The sequence below is a fragment of the Coturnix japonica genome, chromosome 1 (genome assembly GCF_054131305.1).
Source record: "Coturnix japonica strain WE chromosome 1, WE-NBRP24, whole genome shotgun sequence".
Lineage (NCBI taxonomy): Eukaryota > Metazoa > Chordata > Aves > Galliformes > Phasianidae > Coturnix > Coturnix japonica.
The window spans coordinates 141131641-141148010 of NC_140663.1; the positions used below are offsets into that span (position 1 = coordinate 141131641).

The 16370-nt window shown below is 43.7% G+C and overlaps 1 protein-coding gene across 39 annotated transcripts in view; it reads left to right on the forward strand.

Annotated features, from left to right (window-relative positions):
• Window positions 1-3014: 3014 nt before the first annotated feature.
• MYCBP2 (MYC binding protein 2) overlaps window positions 3015-16370 on the forward strand; it is a 193127-nt gene continuing 179771 nt past the window's right edge. For all 39 annotated transcript variants that reach the window (XR_014948429.1, XR_014948419.1, XR_014948426.1 and 36 more), the window contains exon 1: window positions 3015-3303. Coding sequence is in view for 35 of the 39 variants with exons in the window: in XM_032442048.2 (XP_032297939.2) it covers window positions 3020-3303 (284 nt within the window). In the remaining 4 variants the exon portion in view is untranslated. The remainder of the gene's footprint in view (window positions 3304-16370) is intronic.

The window sequence follows — 16370 nt, forward strand, 5'->3', positions numbered from 1 at the left end:
AGTTGACTGAGATTATGCTTATAACAAATCTGTCTTCTAAGTGTCTTCTGCTAGATAAAAAGCTCTGCAGCTACACAAAACAAAGGGCTAATCTGGTGTAAACAGATTTTCTAAAACTGTATGACCATTTTTTACCTTTTGGATTAAAATGTCTGAACATGTAATTATTTTATACCAGCTGCAGAAGTATGCAATTGCCCCTGTCTCTAGTGCTGGAGAGGCCAGAACTGGACCAATACTGAGCAGAAGGGAAGGATCATCTCCTTTGACCTGCTGGCAATGCTTTGCCTAATGCAGCACCTTTTGCAGCAATGGCACACTGCTGGCTCACGTTCAGTTTGGTGTCTGCCCAGACCCCCAGGTCTTTTCCTGCAGCTGCTTTCCAGTTGGGTGCCACCAGCAAGTCCTGCTGCTAGGGCTGCTTCTCCTCAATTGTGGTGCCAGTTATCAAATATTTTAGCTCATCCAAAGCTGAAGTTTATGGGAAAAGGGCTGTGCACTGCAGACACTGAGAGAGATTCACTCCAGAAAGCAAAGACTTGAGATAAAAAGAGATGCAGAGCAGCAGCCGCAGTTTGCAAAGAACAGTATTCTGCACATTGTGTACAGCTCTGTACAACACCAGCCTAGACATGTTCTAGAGTGTGGAGCAATATGCAAGAATTGCAATAAATTGCATCATTTTCCTAAAACTTTGCCAGTACTTCACTTTTATAGCATTTGTATTAAGATGGCTACGATAGCATACGTGCAGAGGAAAGGTTTTGAGACTTGATGTGCAATTTTTCACCAGAAGATAGCTCATTTGTCAGGCACTGTGTGCTTGGTGAAGAGTAGCAGCTGTTGCAAAAAATCACAAAATGAGCTAAACAGGCCCCCAGTTCTTGCTTGTGTGAATGATTTCAAGCATTCTCTAAAAGAGGAGTGAAAAAGGCTTATCATTCTGTTTGCCAGACCAAAAGTAATTTGGTGGAGCTAGCACCATGAGACATGGAGCTTGTTTCTTTGTGGTTCCTTTTCTCAGTGCTGAATTATCCTTTTCATTCCTTTTTGTTGTTGTTGTTGTTGTTTTCCTCCCCACATACTCTGCAATATATAAATTGCAAGGAAAGTTTTTAATGTAGTTAGTATTTTAAGTACTTAGCGGATGGTTTCTAGTGCCTTAAAGTGCATTCAGAAAGCAACATGTTCTCAGTGATGCCACCAATCTGGCTATCTTTGTTACCAGGCCAGCTATTCCAAAGAAAACCTGTACAGTTTATTATCTTTTGCATCCTTCATTCTCTGTACAAAGTATTTGAAATTTAGTGTGAACACATAAGCGTATAGGAGCATTACAAAGATGACAGTTGCATAGTTTATTTGTATTTTCTGTTACACAGAAAGTTGTTTGCAATTCTGTCTATACGGATAGAGCTCTGAAAGAGGGCTGTTCCAAAAGCAGTGCCTTCTGTTTTACGTTGGCCTATGATGTCAGAGGCAGATGTTGGTGTCACGGCAGTAGAGGCTGAAACTTCCTACCACTATTCCGTTACATGTTGTTGCCATGCAATAGATCGCAGCAGAGGGACAGTCTGACAACATGGCGTCTGACATGCAAGTGTGAATGGAGCAGAAGTGTGTCACTGAATTCTTCCATGTGGAAAAAATGGCACCCACTGACATCCAATGATGCTTACTGAGCAATTGCGGAGACCAAACATTGGATGTGAGCAGTGAGGCACTGGGTGGTACGTTAGGAGATAGTCTTTTTTGCAGACTTAAATCCAAGCTGCTTTTTACATGCCGTCTTATTTTAGTATAGATTTTCTTCACTTTATTTTTACAGGACACAATATGACCTGTACGCTTGAAGCTTTCAGCTGGGTAAAACAGTAGAAAGGGTGACAGAACAGCAGAGCTAAAATTACAAGAGATAAAAAGTGAAAATGAAAGAAATGAATGAAAGGAGGTAACAGAATATACTTTGTAAGGGTGCCTGCTGCAGTGCTTCCTTATCCTTTACAGACAGGCAGGGCATCATGGGGCGAGCAAAGACTATCTAAATAAATTTTGGTTACACATAAGCATTGCATGTAGGGAGCCGTGCGCTAAGAAGACATTGCTCCCTGCCAGGAGCCTGACCTGCTCTTGGACACAGCACAAAGGCCGTGGGGAGCCGGTGCCGCAGTAGGTCACATCAGCGCAAGGCCTCAAGGCAGAGCAGAGATCGTAGCATAAGGGGTCAGCACGGTGACAGCCCCCTAGAACCGGGCGTTCTGCACAGCGAAAGAAAAGTACTCCCCTACGTGCTCGGCAAGCATGAGGGCTCTCCCTAGGCGCCCGTGGCCCACACAGTCACAGAATCACAGAACTGTAGGGGTTGGAAGGGACCTCTAGAGATCATCGAGTCCAACCCCCCTGCCAAAGCAGCCTCCCTACACCATGTCCCACAGGTAGGCGTCCAGTTGCTCGCCTCACCCCGCCCTGAGGCGGCAGCACCCCTCCGCGCTAAGAACCACCGCCGTCTGCTGGGGCAGGTGCGACACCCGCCCGCCCCGCTCTTCCCGGGGGCCGCGCGGGAGGCGGGGCGGCGCATGCGCTTGGCTTGGGAGGGAGGTGGGGCCGGGCGGCTGCGCGGCCAGGGCGGAGGCGCCGAGCAGAAACTCCGGAGAGGAAGCGGCAGCCGCTGGCCTCCGCCCCCTGTCGCGGGAGGAGGAAGCGAGCGGCCGGGCCGCCGGTCCCGAGGCGTACGGTGCTGCCCGGAGCTCGGTGCGCCCGCCTGCAGGAGAGAGCGGCGGCGGCCGGCACTGCGCCCGGGCCGGAGGGGCAGCCGGGGCCCAGCGCCCCGCCGAGGGGAGCAGCGGGCGCGTTTCCGCAGCCCGACCCCGGCCCGAGTGGATGCGCAGCCCGCGGGGCGGCGGCGGCGGTGTCAGCGGCCTCCCCATGGCCGGGCCCCGGCGGTGAAGGCGACGGGAGCCGCCTGTGCGTGCGCCGGGCCGGCGGGCAGCGCAGCCACCAGGGGGCGGGCGGGGAGGGGATGAGCGCCGCAGCCGCCGCCTCTGCGGGAGCTGCCGTCGCCTCCTGCACCGGGGCAGAGGGCGGCTTCTTCTTCCTCTCCGGCGGCTCCGCTCCTGTGGGGGCCATGGGGCCCGAGGAGGGCTCCGGCGGCGCGCTGGGAGCCCTGCCCGGAGCCCTGCCGCCGCTGCCGGGCTGCCGGGGCCGCTACCAGCTGCTGCTCTCGGGGAAGGCCCTGGCCGACAGATACCGGAAGATTTACACGGCGGCGCTGAGCGACCGGGAGCTGGGCAGCCACCCGGGCAGGTAACGCGCTCCTCCTCCCCCACCCGCGGTGTTGTAGAGGCCCTTCCCCGAGCCGTCTTGTCGCTCGCCGCCCCGTGCCATGCGGCTGCTGCTGCGGATAACGCGGCCTCGGGGTGGGGGGAGCGGCGATGCGGCCACCGGGGTGCCGTCCCCGCCCTGCCGGCCCGGCCCTACCGCCCGCCCTCCGGCACGGCGCAGATGGCGCTGCCGCCCCCGAGGCCGGTGGAGCGCTCACCTGCGGCCGCCTCCCCTCCCCCTTCCTCTGGCCCGAAGCGGGAGCACGCCCAGATCGAAACGGAGCTCTACATCCCCGCTCCTGCCTTCCCCGGCAGGCCTCCAGGGCAGGCCACTGTCTCCTGGATGCCCCCGTGCCCAAACGTGGAGCCGTGCCGGTTGTCCACCACCGTCCGGTGGTTGGAGAAGCCCTTTCCACAAGGAGGCGGCTGCCTCCGCCCGCCTGTTGCTCCGCCGCGGCTCACCTAGGCCGCTACACCGCAGCGCTGCGGGATGAGACGATGCGGGGCTGCCGGGAGGGGGGTGAGGAAGCGTCGCCCCCGTTAGCGGTCTGCACCGCTCCGCCTCCCCCGGCCTGGAGGAGCCCGTGCCGAGCCCTTTGTGTGAGGGGGCCGAAGGGTGGCGGTTCCTTGGCATCTCTCAGTGCCCGGGTGTGCCCCATTGTTCGACTCCGAAGGGTGTTGGGGTTGTGGATGGCACGAGAACCGGCGATTCGTGCGTGAGAATCCCTGATCGGTGTCAGACCGTGATGTGGGTGGGCCTGATCGTAGGTGACACTGAGGTTGCTGTTGTTGTAAGTTGGTGATGGCTGTAAGGCACGAGGTGGTTGGTATCTCTGCATGTGTTCTGCTTTTTTTTGTCCTTATTTATTTATTTATTATTTTTATTTTTTGTTTTATGTCCGAGCTGAGAAGCTGGAGTTGTTCCCTAAAGAAGGGTGTGTATAGCAGGGGTGTGGTATAAGAAACTAGAAGAATAATGTAACTTTCCCAAAGGTTGCTCTTGGCTGGTGTCACAAACGTGGGTTTACAAACGTTATCATGTGACATCTTTGTAATTACTGAGCTCTCTACATAGTATCTGACAGGGAAACTATACTTCTTTACACACATGTATATATGCAAACATAGTATTATATACACTGTGTCTGTGTGTATGGTGTGTGTATCTCTGTAGTGTGTATGGATGTACACTATTTCCATGCATAGTACCTTGCCAGAGTTTTCTTACCTTCGTTATCCCTTAGCTAAATGTGTTCATTTTTTTCCCTTCACGTCTTCTTTTCCTGCTTTTGAGCACATAATCCTGCAAGTTCTCACTGTAAGGAAGTCTATGTTGAACTTTAATCAGACATGTGATTGTTCTGTGGCATTCAGACATCTACCTGAATTCTTACCTTGGCACATCTGTATTGCTTAAAACTGCAGTTTTGAATTTGTTTTGTCCTCAATGGTTTCTGGTTTCATCAGAATTAAACTGGTATCTTTTCAACATAGTGTTGTAGAAAATACCAGCTTTAAATTAGCGTCATTTTCCGTGTTTCTTTTAATTGACATACTTAATGTATTTACTTTTAACTCTGGGGTATCCTATGTTGTGTTCTTGCCGAGTCTGTTTTTGATTAACAGGTTATTGTGAGGCTGGCAATAAAAAGAAACAGCAACATTGAAAAGTTACTGTGTATCTTTGGTATTGAAGACCAGATTTATTCACTTGTGGCTACATTGTGTCATCATAGAGCAAATCCAAGATGCCTGAATCCTCCAAATGGGGGAAACAGATTGTCTCAAGGTCAATGACTGCTAGTTACTTTTAGGGAATACAGCCAATACTGGGTAGTAGGACTTTTAAGAGGTTTAATGCTTTATTATTAGCTAGTGCTGATGTCTCTTGATACTGACCTCCAGCATCTCTTGTACTGGATGATGGAAGCCAACATACTGCTCATAATCTCCACCCTCCTTCTGTATCAGTGTCAAAACATTCCTGTTGAAGGTTTGTGATCTTCAGCTACTTAGTAGTATTTAAAAAGAAATTTCAAAAATGCAATCTAAAATTATCATTTATCATTTAACTTTAAATATCTCCAGCACTTTCTAAAGAAATAATGCAAAGCAATTTGTGCCTCCATGTAGTTTACTACAGTAGATAAGCATCAGGTAAAATGAAGACTCCTTATAGACCTTATTATCTTAACCTCCAATTAATCTATATGGAAAATCTAACCGTTAATCTCTCACTGAGAGTGTTTGTGGCTATAAAAATATACTGAAGTAGCTTAAGCTAAAATTGGCTTTTAGACATTAGTAACATCTGCCTGTGCTCTGAGAAGACTCTTCACTCTGAAGAGTGATAGTACAACGTGCTTGCAATGTGTTGAGATAAATTTTTTGTTTCAGGTCTGCAAGATTGTGTTCTTCACTTGAAATAGTGTGGTCAGTGCCTCACTGAGCAATTTTATTTGCCTAGAACTAGAAAACAGTATCAGAATGTCTGTGCACAGACAGGGAAACGAGGCATTGTGAAGAATGTTTAAAAACTGACTGTAAGATTAATTTCACATTTGCAAGGTGTTTGTGCTAGCTGTCATCTGAAAGCAGTGAATGTCACGTGCTGAGTAGGATGGAGTAATTGGCTTTGAAACAGAGCTAGCAGTGCTTTGCATTTCCTCATGTAGTGCTGTCTGTGGTGTTATGAATGCTTTTTGGTCTCCAGAGGAGACAGTTTGGTTGCTATGCTTGTTGCCCCCACCATGTTGATATTATTTATGTGGTCTCTTGCAGTAACAGATTAGAGACTTGTGCTGGGTTAATTTTAACTTGACAAAAATGGTTTGTTGTAATCCAGACTAATTCCGCAATCTGACTCACCTTGTGATCGTACCTAAGCGTGTGACAGCATGAGGGGAAGGGCTGCACAGGCTCTCTGTATGGAGAGGTGGAAGGAGAAAAGCAGTTTCTCTTGTCACTTGTGCCAGGTTAACAGTTTTATGAAAGGGAACAGGAAAATGTTTCTAGTCCTGTAATTTAACATCATCTTCAGTCAGATGGATTGACAAGTACATTTCCCACTGATATTCAAGATTGGTGGGGAAGATGAATGTATTGAGTATGGAGTGTGCTCAATTTGTAATCCCTGCTTTGTGACTACTAAAATATATGAAAATCACTACCAGTGACATTATGGCTGTTACGATCATGGAGCTGTAGTAGGAAGTATGAGCCTCTTTAGAGGACAAGTGAAAACTTTGTCATTGTAATGTTAACTCACTCATACTGGCTTATGAGTGGATGAAACTGTACTCTGTTACTATAGAAGTATAGAATATGCAGAATGGAAGTATAGAATATATAGATAGATAGAATAACAAAAGCAAGCATAGAGTCTTGCACCTAGGGTGGAAAATTGCACCAGCACAGGTTGGTGGATGACCTGCCGGGGAGGAGCTCTGCAGAGAGGGACCTGGGCATCCTGTTGGATGACAGGTTGGCCATGAGCCAGCAGTGTGCCCTCATGGACAAAAAGGCCAGTGGCATTCTGGGATGCATTAAAAAGAGAGTGTCCAGCAGGTTGAGGGAGGTGATCCTCCCTCTCTACCCTGCCCTGGTAAGGCCTCATCTGGAATATTGTGTCCAGTTCTGAGTTCCTCAGTACAAAAAAAGATAGAGATCTCTTGGAAAGAGTCCAGCGGAGGGCCACAGAGATGGTGAAGGGCCTGGAGCATCTCCCCTATGAAGAAAGGCTAAGTGAACTGGATCTACTTAGCATTGAGAAAAGAAGACTGAGAGGGTACCTGATCCAGGTCTGTAAATACCTAAGGTGTGGGGGGCGAAGTGATGAGGCTGGGTTTTTTTCAGCAGTGTGTTTAGGACAAGGGGAAACGGGTAGAAACTGAAGCATAGGAAGTTCCACATAAATGTGTGCAAGAACTTCTTCACAGTGAGGGTGACGGAGCACTGGAACAGGCTGCCCAGGGGTGTTGTGGTCTCCTTCTCTGGAGATATTTGACCCGTCTGGACACCTACCTGTGCGACCTGGTGTAGGGAACCTGCTTTGGCAGGGAGCTTGGACTCGATGATCTCTAGAGGTCCCTTCCAACCCTTATGATTCTGTGAAATCATTAGCTGCTTTTGCTCCTGAAACTTTGTATGTGCAAAATATGGTACTTTAAAAAGTATTTTTGATTTTCATGTTTTGCTGCCTTCAAGTGTATCACTTGGAATTTAATTCTAAGAAGCATCCTCATCCAGCTGAATTTCTGCTACTATCTCTTGTACATCTCAGAGTTTTCCTTGAGCTGTCAGTCCCTTTCCTTTTACTTGCTTATTGTCAGAAGTATCAGGTAGGCTTATTGTGTTCTTTGAAACCTTTTCTCAAGTACAGTTCAAAATAAATTTATCATGGCTCTTGTGTGGCTTGTCTTCTAGTGAAGATTTTTACTGTACTATTTTGGTTAATACGCGTTTTTAAAGTTTCAGTGATAAACTATTACTATTTCAGAATATATTTCTACTCATTTATGATTGATTCCCATCTGTTTTACAGCTTATCAATTGGTCTTTACGAAAAATATATATTTTTTTATTTGTCTGAAGAACATGGACTTCTCAGCTGTAGAGGTAACATCATGCAAATCCAAGAAGCACTTCTGGATAGGTTCTTCTTGAATTCCATATACATTTTAAATTACTTGTGAGGACTGTCTGGGTTTCTGTAGTAATATTAGGTATCAGAAATGCAGCAGTATTTACTGAATAATAATCAACATTGAATATACTCTTTATGGTCCTTACTGGCAGGATTCATAGGATCATAGAATGGCTTGGATTGGAAGGGACCCCAAGGATCATCAAGCTCCAACCCCCTGCTGCAGGCAGGGCCACCAATCTCCACATTTAATACTAGACCAGGCTGCCCAGGGCCTCATCCAACTTGGCAATGAACACCTCCAGGAATGGGGCATCCACAGCCTCTCTGGGCAGCCTGTTCCAGCACCTCACTGTTCTCATGCTACGGAACCTCCCTTCTGATATCCAACCTAAATTTTCCCTCCTTCAACTTAAAACCATTTCTTGTTCATCCTTCTGAGCTCTTGAGATTCTTTATTTTTATTTTTTTTCCACTGGAAACATCCTGTCAATTAGTTTAAGAGCATTAGGAGTCTAAAAATATGGCTTTTTTTCTTTTTTTTTTTCTGGGTTACATTTTTTTTTTGTCCATTACTTATTTGCTGGGGTTGTCTCTTAAATTAAATCCTCAACAGGAGTGGGGGGGGGGGGGAGCTTGTATTTGTATATGGGAGGAAACAGACAAAAACAAACAACACAAAAAAACCTAACAAATGTAATGTGAAATATCTTGCTGTGAGACCAAGGAAAATGTCAGTAATGACTGAAACATAAGGTTTCTGCTATTGGCGAGAAATCAGGCAGTTTCTTCAGCCATTTTGAATGAAGAAGACACAGCCAACTTTTGTTTTATGATGAACTGGATGATTAAGAAATTTTTGGAGGTTGGCCAGAAAATCTGTTTTCAGAGTGCTAAATTATACATCCTTTGGAGCAAATTTATCACTAGCTTTGTTTAGGCCTTTCACAGCTAAGTGAAATTCTTAAGCTTTCCTTTACCTTTATGCCCCTTCTTATGCTCAGTAGTGCAATGCGTATTTGACCGGGGCATGTTTTAAATATTTGCATCTCAAAATTTTGTTGGAGAAATGCTACTGGAACATTTCACCTTTTCACCTTTCTGCTGCCGAGTTATTAACAAACGTGTAGATGCATAGAAACAGTGCTTACTATATTTGGATATATGTAATGTGTGCTCATTTGGTATTTGGGTAGTTGGAACACCAGGAAGCGTACATTTCTTTTTTTTTCTTGGGTCTGAAGTCTTCACAAAAGCTGTAAGTTCTTATTGGTTTGAGACTTGATGTTGTCTTTTTTTTTTTTTAATAATAAAAGTTGAATTGCAAAATGCTTGGAAACATTCATTTGACTGAAAAAGATTAATATAAATAGATAATATACACAGAGACTAATAAGTATTATATTGATGTTTATTGTGAAGAATCATGTGCTCTTTATTCCTGTACAAAGGATTTGCTTTCCTTTTTTTTTTTTTTTTTTTTTTGTGATTTTTGTGTTTTGTAAATATCAATTTACCATCTCTCTGGATATCGGGACTAGCCGACTTGAAGCTGCTTGAAGAACTTGTTAGCCTTGGTAATTCTACTTTGAAGGCACTGAGGTCTGTTATCGCTGATCACTTTTTAAGTACCACCTCTTAAGAGCACAGAAGCGGACAAGTCCAAAATGTTGCAAGTCAAGTAGGCAAGAAAGAAGGTTGTCTTGGCTGAGCAGGGATTTTCTAGAGCTTAGGCAGAAAATTGAAGTGCATGACCACTGGAAGTTAGGTTTAGTAATGTTGGAGAACTACAGAGATGCTGATGGACAGCGAAGGGAGTATAATTAGAGTTGAAGCAGGTCAGTACCTTGGGGGGAAAACAAAAACACAAAAAGGGCTTTTTGAAATTTGTTAACAGCAAAAGGAGGAGCAAAGGTAACATTAGTCTGTTGATTGATGAGGGTGGTCATATCTAACAAATAGGGTTGCAGGCAAAGCAGAGATTTAATTTAGTAGGTTTAATACCTACTTCACGTCCGTCTTCAACACTTATGATGAGCCCCTTGGCATCCCCAGAGCCCCAAGTTAGAGAACTGTAACTGCAGGAACAATAAATTCAGTACCGCCTCTGAACTTGTGCAGGATTTGCTGCTCCATCTGGATGTATATAAGTCTGGGGCCTAATGGGGTTCATCCAGGGCTCAGGGCGACTGATGGCATTATGGGACATTGTTCAATTATTTTTCTTGGAAAACTGGGGAGGTCTCAGTTGACTGGAAGCTTGCAAATGTTGTCCCAGTTTTCAAGAAGGGCAAGAAGGAAGAACCCTGGTAATTATAGGCCTGTCAGTCTCACTTCAGAGCTCGGTAGAGTTATGGAGAAGGTTATTCTGGGAGTTATTGAAAAACACTTGAAAGACAGTGCAATCATTGAACGCTGACATAGGTTCATGAGGAGAAAGTCCTGCTCAATGAACTTAATCTCCTTTTATGAAAAGGTTATTCACCTCATTGACTAAGGGAAGCTAGTAAGTGTAATCTGTTTAGGCATCAGCAAAACTTTTGGTATTGATTGTCTTCAAAATTTTAATTACTCAAATTATTAAATAAAATAAATTCCTATATGCGTGAGAAGTTTTTGCTTTATGGATTACAACAGGTTCTTAATTTCACTGACCATTTAGAACAGCCTTCATGCTCGTAAGTTAAGAAATCAGGAATTAAGTTGATCTCTTTTCTGCACAGATATAGCAGGTGACGTTGGCTAGCAATACTTGCTGGTCCACTGAAGGGACTGTCTTGCTCTGTTCTGGTGCAGCCTCAACCACTCTTTGCAGTTTTGGGTGCTGCAGTACAAGACAGATGTAATACTATAGTGTATTAGGTTGTGCACAAGGGAGGGCCATGAAAATGGTGAAGGATCTAGAGGGCAAGATGCGTGAGGAGCAGCAAAGTTCCTTTGGTTTGCTCATCCCAGTGAAGACGTGCCCTGGTGGCGCAGTGGTTAAGGACGCCGCCTTGCAACGCTGGGGCCCGGAGTTCGAATCCCCCCTGTGGCGCAAGTGGTAGAAGTGCCGCTCTGCTACACAGAGGCTCGAATCCCAGGGGCTGGACTAGGTGATCTCTAAGGTCCCTTCCAACCCGCACGAGACTATGATACTATGATACTATGATGATGAATGCCTCATGGTGACCTGCAGCTTTTCACAAAGGGAGTAGAGGAGAAGCCCTGAGCTCTGCTCTCTGATGACAGCAACAAGACCAGAGGGAATGGTATGAAGCTGCATCAGGTGAGGGTCAGGTCTGGTGACAGGGAAAGGTTCTTCACCAGAGGGTTGCTGGGCACTGGAACAGGCTCCTTGGGACAGTGGCTCTGGCACCGAGCTGTGTGAGTTCAAGGAATGTTTGGATAACGTTCTCAGATATATAGGTGGACTTTTGGATGATTCTGTGTGAAGCCAGGATTTGGACTCAGTGATCCATTGGATCCCTTTCAACTCAGAATATTCTGTGGATTGTACTGTTGGTTAATAGGGATTAACTATCAACTAAATCCGTGTATTTTGTACATCTCTTTATTACCTTTTATTGTCATATTGATATTGTTTTACAGAGTAGTTGTTTTTGAGATGCTGTAGTAGATGCTTAGTCTAAGATGGTTTGTATTTCTGAAGTATTAGCATGGAAGGCATAATGAAGGCTGGAAAGAAGCAAGCGGTCTGGCTGATGACGGAGTTACTAATAAATCAAGTTAATTAAAAAAAAATATATTCAGAGTGAAACCACCGTGCCAAAAGAACTAAAATTTGAGTGCCTTTAAAAGGGTGAAGTGTGGAAACCACATGGCAAATATTCAGTTTTTGTGGATTGCTAGAAACAAATACCTATTTTTGCAAAAATGAACATGGAAATTTATTTGGAAGTCTAGTGGTGCTACAAGACATATTTGTCCTGTTAGTATCTTCTTTTTCTTACAAGGAACATGTTCAGTTTGGAAAAGAAATAATGCACGTGATAAAATCACGTTGTCTGGTTTCATTATTTATTTTGGACTACAAAATAATACTGTATGGGACCTCTTGTTTTCCCATCACAATTTCAATTATAGACCAGCTGGAAGTTTCAAAAAGCCTGAAACTAGGTTTTCTAGCTCTGGAACTGTGCTTGTAGAAGAGTGTGTTCAGTAACACAGGAGCTACTGTGTGAGCTCTTAGTGACATTCTGAATGTGTAATTGTGGATAAGGAAGACAGTTATGTGGAGAACCTGTCAATTTGTTACTCTTCAGCTGCAATATTTGGTCATTATTACTTAAGGTATTTTAGTATTTGTATGGTAATTGTCTCAGGAAGTGTCCTTCCTTTTTCCCATTATTTCCTGTTTAGTTTCAGCTTCAGCAGTCTCATAGGAACTTTTAAAGCTTAGATGAGGCATTTTGTATTTTCCTTTGTTAGATTCTTGATGTTCAATGATCTTTTAGTATTGTTGCCAACTTTGAGGAATACACTGTGTAGCGTGCTCCAAAACAACATGTTTAATTTTTTCTAGAATTTTAAAATATTTTATCTTTCCTGAATATCAAGTTGTGGATTATTGATAAGAGTATTTGTGTAAATGTGATTGTATGTGTAGGTTTCTCACAGTGGCAAAGTTCTCAAATGTAGCAACGCAACCTGACTCAATTATTAGCTTTATACTTCTGGTAATTAACTGTGTTACATTAAACTCATGTTACATTGTCTGCTGTGCTTTAAACCAGCAAATGTTGTATGAATATTCTGCTAAAGTTCACAAATGTTTGGAGTTTTAATACATGAACATTAAAACAAGTGAACAAAAAACACAACTATAAATACAGAACTCCTATCAGGATGAGAGAAACTGGTATATTAAATTCCTCCTGGAATAAATGTTAAGATGTGTGACATGAGGAGGTGTTGCAGGCTAACACAGCTTCACCAAGGCCAAATCATGCATAGCCAGTCTGTTGACTTCTGTAATGGAGTGACAGCACTAGCGGGCCAAGGAGGGACAACTGATGCCTTCTATTTGGACTTGTGTAAAGCTTTTGACGTGATCCTGCACCACATCCTTGTCTCTAAGTTGGTGAAATGAGTATTTAAAGGCTGGACAACTTGGTGAATGAAGAATTGGTTGGTCACAGTCAAAGGGTTGTGATCAATGGCTCTGTGTCCATGTGGAGACCAGCCATGTGTGTTACCCCCAGGGGTCCATCTTAGGACCAGTGCTCTTCAGTGTCTTTACTGATGACATAGGTAGTGGGATTGAGTATCTCCTCAACAAGTTCGCTGATGGTGCCAAGCTGAGTGGTGCAGTTGTTAACAGTGGAAAGAAGGGGCGCCTTCCAGGGACTCCTGGATGGACTTAAAAAGTGGACCTCTGTGAACCTAGTGATGTTCAACAAGGCCAGTGCAAGGTAAAGTCTTGCATCTATGTCAAGGCAGCCCTGGATACATGTACGGAAAAGAACTAATTGAGAGCAGCCCCACAGAGAAGGACTTGGGGATCCTGGTGGATGAAAAGTTGGATATGAACCAGTGGTGTGTGCTTGCAGCACAGAGGGCCAACTGTGTCATGGACTGCATCAGGACAGGAGTGGCCCCTCTCCTCTGTCCTTGTGAGGCCCCATATGGGACCCTCAGCATGAGAAGGATGTGGAGCTGTTGGAATGGGTCTGGAGGAGGGCCATGAAGATGATCAGAGGGCTGGAGCACCTCCTACAAAGAAAGGTTGATGGAGAAAAGCTAGTTCATCCTGGAGAAGAGAAGGCTCTATGCCCTGGAAGTGTTCAAACTATGGTTGGATGGTGCCTTGGGCAGCCTGGTCTAGTGGGTGGCAACCCTGCCTACTGCAGGGGGCTTGGCATTAGGTGATATTTAAGGTTCCCTCCAACTGATGGCGTTCTATGATTATGTGATAAGATTTGCAGCAATTGTGGCTTACTCTGTTTCCTTAATATTTTAGCTAGTGACTGTTTTTTTTTTCTTCATTTATTTCAAGGTGGTCCACAGCTTTATAGATTAAGAAATAATTAGAATTATTTTTACTTGATTCGGATTGTACTTTGTTTCCGTTTTTTAAAGGCATACAAGTTCTGTTGGTGGTTTACTATGATGTCTGATATTATGTTCTCAATAATCTTCAGACTAATCTGTGTGACCGTGGGATTCTTCCAGCTACTGATGTAAGTCCATATATATGTATGTTCCAGAGTCATCAGTTATTTATTTTTTTCTTTTTATGTTGTTAGTTTGTGAGTGGAGATCTTTTGTAGTTCTGTTGCACTGCTGAAGTGGAAGAAAATGTCTGTTATTGTTTTAGTTCCAGTTATGCTAATTATTCTGACATCTTGATGGGTTGATGGACATGTTAAATGGCCAAGGTAAGGAGTTAAAGTTAGGTGGTAGTTGGAGAAATTCAAGAAGTAACCACCCCTCACTGCTGAGTTCATTAAATGGGCTTTCTGCTTCCTAAAAGCTTGATGTTGAAATTACGCTTCTGCTGTCTTTGCCCGGGTGTGGGGATTTTTATTTTTATTTTTTAATTTACTACTTCTTCCGCTCCCAGCCCCCTGCTGTGCTGTGGTCTTTCTCTTGGCCACAATATTTTGAAGATGCTTTAGTAATTCTTCACCCATGACTACTTGCATCTTCATAGAAAGCACATATATCAATAACAGTCTTTCATGATGAGACATTCTTGCAGGCTGTTTTCCATGTCCTTTGTTTACATTGGAAATGTGACTCCTCACAGCATCTTTCAAATACACCACTGTGTTTCTTTTTCTTGCCAGGAAAAGTGCTTCAGACTGAGACTTTGATTGGAACAGTAGTCTTATAGTTAACTGAAGCTCTTATGTTTCAAATATACTCTTGCTAAGTAGTCTTTCATAGACAATTTCTGATATTGTACCACTCCAAGGGATGAATACTAGAAATTGGCGAAGGAGAATGGGCTCCTTGTACTGTAAATGACTATGTTAAGGTATATAGGTTTTGTATGTTTACATTTATTCTGCTTTGAGTTGGTAGGTTGTTTTTTGTTGTTGCTTATTTGTTTGTTAAAGTAACCTGTACTTCTTAGGAAATGACCTGTCATAGCTCCTTTGGACTGATAAATGTGTTGGATTAAGGGTTTTTGTTTGTTTGTTTGTTTGTTTGTTTTTGTTACAACTGAATGATACTTCTTTCTTTGTGTGTGATTTGTCTTTGATAACTTCAGTCTGTGAAAACTGTGGGTGTTTTTCTTCTACTAATTTAAAGAGTCTAAAGCTGTAGCAGTTGCACAGCCTAGAAAAGAGACAAAAATCAGCTTTTTGTCCCCGTGTAAATCTGGAGGTCTGTGGTTAGATTAGTACCATTCTTCATTTTTCTTTTTCCTTCCCATGATTCTACTCATATCCCTAAGCATAATTGTCTAATATAATGGTTTTTGAACTGTGGCTTGTGAACGATAATATAGATTTTCTGAAAGGGAGAGTAATAGCAGGTCTTAGACTCTCTCATAAACAGTAAACCTTTTGTTAGTGATTTTAGATTCACTGAAATGATCCAAACTGCTCCCAGAACTTTGTAGGTCTGCAAGTGAAAATAATTGGAAGTCTCTTATATAGCTTGTGTTACAGTGTCATAGCATTTAGATTATTTTGACAGTGGGCTCTGCCAGTCTATAAAAATATTTAGGTAAGGGTCCTGTTAAGGGTCAAAATCTGAACTCTTTATTTTACTTCTCAATTAGTCTTGATATTTTTGATATTACTTATATTTTCTGTTGCTGAACCTTAAATCCAGTGATCATTTTTATACAGATCTGCAGCCAGTCATTTGCACTAGATTGAGGTGAGCTTGTCCTTTGTAACAATCAGAAAGGTCAAAGTGATGGGAAGGTGATACAGGAGAGACTAACACAACAGAAAGATGTTATATGGGAAAGAGAAAGGACTGCTCACCCATCTCTGAAGATCTAGGCTCACAGAGGAAAAATCTGCAGAGGAGGAATCTCCAACCAGAGATTATTCCCCAGTGGCTGTCAGCCTTTAAGTGGGGTCGAAGAGAGGTGCAGCCAGGCTCCACGCCTTCTGGTTGCTCAGGTGAATTGCCTTCACCTATGCTTCTAGGGCTGACTGGGTCCTTTTCCCAAGTTCTCAATCAGCGTTTCGGGCCATGACTTAATAGTTCTCATACATCCTTAAATAAAAAACTTATCCTCCAGTTTTTAGTGTTCTGGACTCATCTCTCTATTTGAGTTTTCTCACCATGAGTTATTTTAATTAATGGTTCACTTTTTTTTTTTTTCTTTTGCATTTCCTTTTTTTTTTTTTTTTCCTGCCAGCCATTATAGTATCCTTTCTAACAGATATGTTAGTTATTCATTATGCTTGTGTGTTCTCAAAGTGATCATATCTCTT